At 43.5% G+C, this 7,561-nt stretch overlaps 1 protein-coding gene across 1 annotated transcript in view; it reads left to right on the top strand.

Annotated features, from left to right (window-relative positions):
• TMPRSS3 (transmembrane protease, serine 3) overlaps positions 1–7,561 on the top strand; it is a 17,998-nt gene that overhangs the window by 7,137 nt on the left and 3,300 nt on the right. The window contains exons 6-11 of the mRNA XM_010135009.1: positions 521–646; positions 1,383–1,426; positions 2,169–2,334; positions 3,554–3,723; positions 5,345–5,440; positions 6,596–6,738. Of these exons, the coding sequence (XP_010133311.1) occupies positions 521–646; positions 1,383–1,426; positions 2,169–2,334; positions 3,554–3,723; positions 5,345–5,440; positions 6,596–6,738 (745 nt within the window). The remainder of the gene's footprint in view (positions 1–520; positions 647–1,382; positions 1,427–2,168; positions 2,335–3,553; positions 3,724–5,344; positions 5,441–6,595; positions 6,739–7,561) is intronic.

Here is a 7,561-nt window from a genome sequence, read left to right as displayed (position 1 = left end):
GTGTGAAGTTGTGACTTCCAGTGATGCTCTGTTACTTCGTACAGTGGCACTGTTCTGATTTCGGCACATTATAGTTAGCAGTATAAAGCTTCTTTGCATAAATTCTTGTTGCCTTTAAGATAAAATCCATCTCAACTGTTCAACAGAAAAGACAAGAAAAAATTACAACTTATTCATCCTCCTTGCTGCAAAACATAACTCTAGAAAAAGTAGAGGATGAGCCTGTTAGTACTTCAGGAAATGTGCCAATGAGTTATAATAAGAATTTTATTGCAATATTAGAAATAAAATTTACTTTCTCTGACAGTTAAATGCCTCTCAGCACGTGACAAAAATATGTGGCAAAAATATGTACACGCAATAGGAATGGTTTCTTGGGGAGGAGAGAATTACTTGATCAAGTGTCAGAATCCGATTATTGCGGTTTCTACACCGGGTTTTCATTAGCAAACCCGTTGAATGATTTGAACAGATTACTGAAATGCTGTCTGAGGAAGCTGTGTTTATGATTTATTTGTAGTTACGTGAGTTCAGGTTACCTGCCCGTGGCTGCAGTCGAAAAACAGTTTCAAAGACATTTCGTATCCCTCAGCCACTGGTTGTCAGCTGATCAAGCGACATTCCTGCACAATGCCACAAACCTCAGGTATGCCTCCGCCTGTTCATCCCGACAGAAAGTCAGCGATCAATAGAAGGAGAAGTACTAATAGCTTAAGATTGTTGACTATTTTTCCAGGTATGTAGTACTTCATAAGTGGTCGGTATTTCTACACATCACAGACCAAGGTTCAGTAGCAGTCTCGCTGGAATAAGAACAAAGAGCTTGGTCCAAGGCCCATTAAAATCAACAAGGGCTTTAAAATGAGCTATTAGAAAGCGTATTTTGCCAATGATTCCTTTTTTTTTTGCAAATGGATAGACATCAGGCACTTATATTTTTCCTTATGAAGGAGTTCTTTTCAGTATACAGATCCCTAGATACTTCCCAGAGGGCTTACGAACCTTTTAGGGTCCATTTCCTCCTCCTGATAATTGCTTGTTTTTCTTAGTTACCTTTCACTGAGAAGCAAACTATGGCTCCAAGGAGACTACAGATCACATGTTGAAAATTACTGATGAGCCTTCACTCACAGAAGAGTGAACCACGTTTCAGCAGGGCAGCATATGCTCTGCAGGCTCCCAATGGTGTCTAAGCTCCTAACTTCAGTATTTCAGCTAAATGCTCTAAGTGTATTGGATGAGTACATGACTCTGTACTTCTTTCAAGATATGAGTTACTTACATTTGTGTGCATGTAGCTGTACAGGAAGACGACACAATACTGAAAGCAACCCCACACTCTTTGTGAATTCAACTAATACTGCACTGTCTTTTGATCTTAGAGAGGAATGCTCTTCTGGCAATGTGATCATCTTAAAATGTTTGGGTAAGAATCAGGAGAAGTGAAAATAAAATCAGAAACTGTCCTTCTTTAGCCACTGCATGGCAAAAGTTGGGGGGAATTGTGTACTCTAGGTATACTATACCATCAGCTTATTGCACCAAAGAAAAATTGGTTTTCTTACATAAAATTTAGAAGAACTTCAGAAAATGAGATTAGACTGGGAGGGCAGATTGGCAGCATCAGGTAGAAGAAGCATTTTGGTGAGAATCACGGTAGGAAGTAGATGTTTAAGGATTGTGAGTTGGCTCCATGGACTGATTCTGCAATTCCAAATCTTTGCCGTCTTGGGTGGGGGAAGGAAATTCCATCTTAATATTTGAACTTTCATCCCACACTTCTCCTTGTCAGCTAGTTTTCAGATCGGGATATGAAAATTAGCACCAGGGGAGAGGAGATGTTTCAGCCTGCCTATATGGGCCTCAGGACCCTGTGCATTTAAGGAGGGCAGAACAGTGGTTTTTACAGCTCAACTGAGCACTGCGTCTGCAGGGGAGAAGATGTGAGCCCCACGGCCCCTGGGCTTGCTGCCAGCCATAATGCTGCAGGGATGGGAGAGGGGAGGAGAAACCTGTAGAGGCAGCCACAGCCTGACATACGGGTCATAGAAATGGGGATCTGCTGGACAGACCACCCAGTCTCAGCCACATGGGGAGCAGAGGGGCTGGAGGTGACCAAAACCATGCCTCTGTTTCCTTCATGAGCTGTAACCTTTGCTTTCTGGCAGCATGCGGGACACGGGCCAGCTATGGGCCACGGATTGTGGGGGGCAACGCGTCCTCTCCCCGGCAGTGGCCCTGGCAGGTCAGCCTGCAGTTCAATGGGCACCACCTCTGCGGCGGGTCCGTCATCACCCCTCAATGGATCGTCACAGCTGCCCACTGCGTCTATGAGTAAGTCCCTAAATTGTCTTGCTCGGGGTGTCCCACTGACCTCAGTTGCAGTGGGTCTGTGTGCGGACCCACTGCAGAGGAGGGCTAATGCTTCCTTCTAAAGAAGGGATTGAATTACACATCTTTCGGGGGCTTGTTCCTTAACATCTGAACCTCTCTTCTTGCACAAATGCAAGTCTTTATTGACAAGAAATCTCCCCAAGAAGTGGTCCAAATCAGCGGCCTCAGTTTTCAGATATTCTGGGCACTCCCAGCTTCCCGAGAAATCAGCTTAAACCAACATTTAAGTTGTTTCTGTACCCTGCATGTGAGTTCACAGCTGAGCAGGAATTTGTTCTTGGCTGCTCCCATACTCTGGAGATCCCAAATAACTTACACAATCCTTTTTAAGTTGACAAGCTCAATCAGTGTTAGTCAGTGAGTTGTACTGTGCTTAGTGCTCTGCGCCACGTACGCACTGCTCCTTTTTATGTGTTGGAAGTAGTCTCTGAGCTGTAAATAGATGATAAACAGTTATATAGACTCCTCCTTTTTTTGGTGAAATTATAAACACAGACCTCTTATTTTTAATGAATTGCCTGGTTTTGTGGTCTGGTTTGCTGCTAATAGTGCAGGGGAGCTCTTCTTGCTCTTGCAAACTCCAGGCCACATTCACCAAAGACACTCAGACAGCTAAAAAGGGATTTGTCTGACTGCTTTTAGGCACCCGTAACACGGCTGCCTGCTTCTGAGCAAGGCCGGCAGAGGGAAAAGATGGGACAGGCAAAGCCCACTCCCAGGTCCTATTTAGAGTCCGGTGTTGCCATAAAAATAATTACTTAGGAATTAAGCATTTTAGGACTTTTGTCCTGAGCTCTGTCCCCCACAACGCAGTTGGTTGTGGTATGTTCAAAGACTGACAAGGATGGGAGCTGGCAACGCAACCAACATCCCTGGAGCCTTTCCCCAGCACTTTCACCGTGCAGTGAAAAACTCTCACGTATTTGTAGAAAGCCACACAGATCGTATACCAGTGACCCAGTGTGTTACTAGGATGAGTCTTCCCTTCCACATTTTTTGAAATTAGACATAAAACATAGCCAATATTAATAGATAGGTAAGCCAATACAGGGGACTATTTGCCTGTAAAGTTCTATACGGTTTGTACGTTCATAAGACAGTTAGAAAACCTGAGAGTTTTCTTGAAGGTTTTTCACTCTCTCCTACCTCTTTGTTTCAGCCTGTACTTGCCAAGCTCATGGAGCGTGCAGGTTGGTTTTGTGACTCAGCAAGACACCCAGGTTCACCCATATTCGGTGGAAAAAATTGTATACCATCGGAATTATAAACCCAAGACAATGGGAAATGATATAGCACTGATGAAACTGGCAGCACCACTTGCTCTCAATGGTAATTCTTCCTGTTAGCTTTCACTCGACTTTCTTGCCTTTTTAGTTCAAAGTGAGAAGGGACAGGGAAATGTCTGTTGGCTCCCTATGCCTGACCCAGGGCAGTCAAGTGGATCCCCACCACGTCTAAATGGAATGAGACATGTGCAGTGTAGATGTAGGCAGCCTGCTGCTGTGATGGCGAGGCAGCAATTCCCACCCAGACTACGCTGGTAGAAACGTCTGGCCTCTATATTGTGAGTTCTTTTGTACTCAATATCTAGGCACAGAGAGAAACAACGTGGTCACCGGGCTGTACAAAAAGTTCCCAGTCCTCTCTGGTATTGGTTTACTGAAGGCATTTAATAATCAGCAGACACTAACTTTATTCTTCCTGAATATTTTCCTATCTAAAATAAACACCCTGTGTCATTGTACTTTGAGGTCACAGAGATTTTTATCGCGTCCATTCTGTGAGTATAGGGAGATCCAGCAGTGTCCAAAGCTGAAAACGGAGTTTAAATTTCAAAGAGAAGAAAAGTCAATTCAGATATAATCACGTTTTAAATTAAAACTGCTTTTGTTTTTTCAGCAGGCTGATACCTACCACTGACACACTTAGTAAATGGAAATAACGTATAACAATGTTGTATGAATTTACATGATCACCTGCCAATACCTCCTGATCACTGTGAGCTCTCTGCGAAGGGGAGCTGGCTCTCTCTGATGCATCTAGATTGTCATTCCCTAATCAATTATCTTCTTTAAATACTTTAAACTTCCACTTTGAATGAAAATTAAGCTTGATTTTCTATCTATCTCAGCTAATGCTTTTCTTTTTTGCTCAGGAATAACTTTGGGAGGCTGTCAAGAGCAGCAACGGCTCTGCACCTGAGCGAGATACCCATGGGGTATTGCTATGCCATGGGGGCAGCCCAGGGTGCTTGGAGGCTCCACGCTGGGGGCTTGATGCTTTGAGCTGGGGTCATTGCACTGTGGAGAACTGACCCACGAGGAATTGGCCAGTAACACCTTGTATCTTCCCTCCCTTTGCTCAGCACCAGCTCGACATGCACACTTTGTCCCCGCAAGCACCAAACACTGATTATATTGCACAGCACTCAGTGCCCCAGAGGCACTGAAACTCTGTGAGCCAATGGGTGGGAAAGCAAAGAACGCCCCAGATGTCTTGTTGCCCTTTTAGAAAAGTGCAGAGGTGAGCACGTGTGGCTCCTTGTGAGTGCTGCTGCACAAAACCTGTTAGGAGGTGCCATGCAATCGTGCCGTGGTTAGCAGAGGCCATTTCTCTGCTGGAGCACCATACCATGGGGTCTCTGATCTGCCCATCAGCGGCAGATCCAGAGGATTTCTTGTCTGATCATTCTTCATTTATTGACCTGCCAACACCTTTTTCCATTGCTTCATGCTTGAAACTAATCAGGCCTGGTGTAGGTATTGTTTCAAACTTACGGTTCTTCTGTAAAACGAAAGACTGGCAGGACTGCCACACTATTAATGTGGAGCGTGGGTGTGTTCATAACAAGTTCACTGCAAGCCAAATCCTCAAGTTTTACTGAGGCATACAATTTTTTTGCTGAATTTTGAAAGCAATTCTCCCTTCTCTCTCTTTCTTTTTTAAACAGGTCACATAGAACCAATTTGTCTGCCTAATTTTGGTGAACAGTTCCCAGAAGGGAAAATGTGCTGGGTGTCAGGATGGGGAGCGACTGTGGAAGGAGGTATTTTAAATGGTCTGCTGTTGATTACACTGCGTGAAAACATCTCACATACAGTAAATACAGTATTTACAGTATTTACTCACATCCAGTAAATACAGGATTTGGTTGGAGCATCGTTTAGCATTAAATCTCCTGGAATGTCTGGGTATCAGAAGGAAGACACGTTCCTAAATTTTATGGTTGCCTTGCACTGCAGAAGTGCTGCACAAACCTTTATCCCACGGAACGGATGGGTACACTGTGTGAAAAGGTGGAAAATGGCATGTAGACAGCAACACTGTCCACAATGTTCTACTCAGCCTCAGTTCAAACAGGCTATGGCCTTTATAACTGCAAGAGCAGCAAGCACAGCATGAATGTGAGAATCATCCCCCCGTTTTTTCAGAGAAAGTATGTATGCCTTTTCGGGCAGGTTGAATGATGTCAAATCTGGATCTGCAAATAATGTCACAAAGAAAAGGGAATTTTTTTTATTTTTCACCATGACTCTCAGGTCATGTTAATCAATAATACATGCTGAATCGCCTCCATGTGAAAACGCTTGAATTCTCAGGTCGTTGTTTTTTGTCATTGCTCATTCATGTCATTGAATGTGTTTCCGTCGTTCAGAGAACAAGAACGGTATGTTACCTGACCTACAGATAATAGCGAAAGGTAGGAAAAAAAGGAAAGCAAAGTTTACCACATAAAAAGCCAGCTGTAAATTGTCAAAAGGCAGTGTGCAAATATGATCCATTCAGATTATGAATAAAATAAAATACACATTTATAAAATAAATCAGATGTTTGCAGATGATATGTTCACCAACAGAACAGGCGATAAACTTAAAAAAAATTGGCTCTAGTATTAAAGACAGGGTCCAATTAGCTCTTAAGTTCATTACTGTCATCGATTGTCTAGATTGAAGTAGCAACACGTAATATACAGCATTATATTATATGCTGTGATGATCCACAGCTCTATAGAGTCGCTAGTTACCGGATTCTGAAAATTATGAGACACCCAATTGCCTTACTTGTATGTTTTAACCGTATTGCTTTCACTCTTGCTGGCAAATTCTTTATATACTGAAACATTTTCTGCTTATAATTAGAGATTAGTTTCAAGGATAGAGGGTTTTTTCTTTTGTGGTTTTTTTTTTGTTTGTTTTAACAGGTGATACATCTGACACCATGAATTATGCAGGTGTTCCTCTGATTTCTAATGCAATCTGCAATCACAGGGATGTCTATGGTGGGATCATAACTCCCTCAATGCTTTGTGCCGGTTTTCTGAAGGGAGGGGTAGACACCTGCCAGGTATGGAAGTTTCCGAACTGCAACAGTGCTCATTAACTGCGGCAATGGAAAAACATGCCTGATAAGTTATCAGAAGGCACTCCCAGGCTTTTCTTGGGCAAACATTTGGGTTTGTGCCGTTTACTCTGTTTACCATGAATATTGATCACTGACTGTGCATGCATTCATATGCTGCAATTCCCATTTTATATTTCTTCTGCAGAGCATATCTGCTACTTCTGAAGCCAAGTTTGCTTCAGACATTTTTTAATTTCTTGCATGTGCTACAGCATGGTGCCGCCCTTTCTTTGCCCTGCCTGCAGCCTGTGCACTGCACTGAATGACATTGCACTGTGAGCAGATCCAGAGACACGCAAGGTGCAGAAAAGCCATGGTGAAAAGCAGCCAAAGCATGTATCGGTAGAGAAGCAGATGCATGTGATTTTGTAGAGAGCGAGGCAGCGGAAGGAAAATGGTAGGTGTTTGAACAACACAGAGGACTGGTAACGACTCTGGGGGACACAGGTTCATAGCGGTGGTGGATCAAAGGAACCTCCGCCACACAGGGTGGTGATGATTCAAAATCTCTGTCAGAGTCATGACAGTGCCCACCTTGTGCCAGGTTTCATCCCCATACACACTGATGTGGACTCACCTAGCTACTCGTGGATGAAGAGCAAGAGCTGGGGGGAACTTCATATCTCCAGATTTGTTCAGTCCCAGTTACACAGAGGACAAGGCAAAACAAAGGCAGTAGGTGCATAGATCATATTTTAAGTGCCTGTTTGCACAGCCTACCCACCCCCCCCAAAAAAAAAAAAAAAGTTCCCAGCCCCACACTGTC

The sequence above is a fragment of the Buceros rhinoceros genome, unplaced genomic scaffold (assembly GCF_000710305.1).
Source record: "Buceros rhinoceros silvestris isolate BGI_N320 unplaced genomic scaffold, ASM71030v1 scaffold11644, whole genome shotgun sequence".
Classification (NCBI taxonomy): Eukaryota; Metazoa; Chordata; class Aves; order Bucerotiformes; family Bucerotidae; genus Buceros; species Buceros rhinoceros.
The sequence above is the reverse complement of the archived record's forward strand: the minus strand, read 5'-3'. Positions and strand labels throughout refer to the sequence as shown.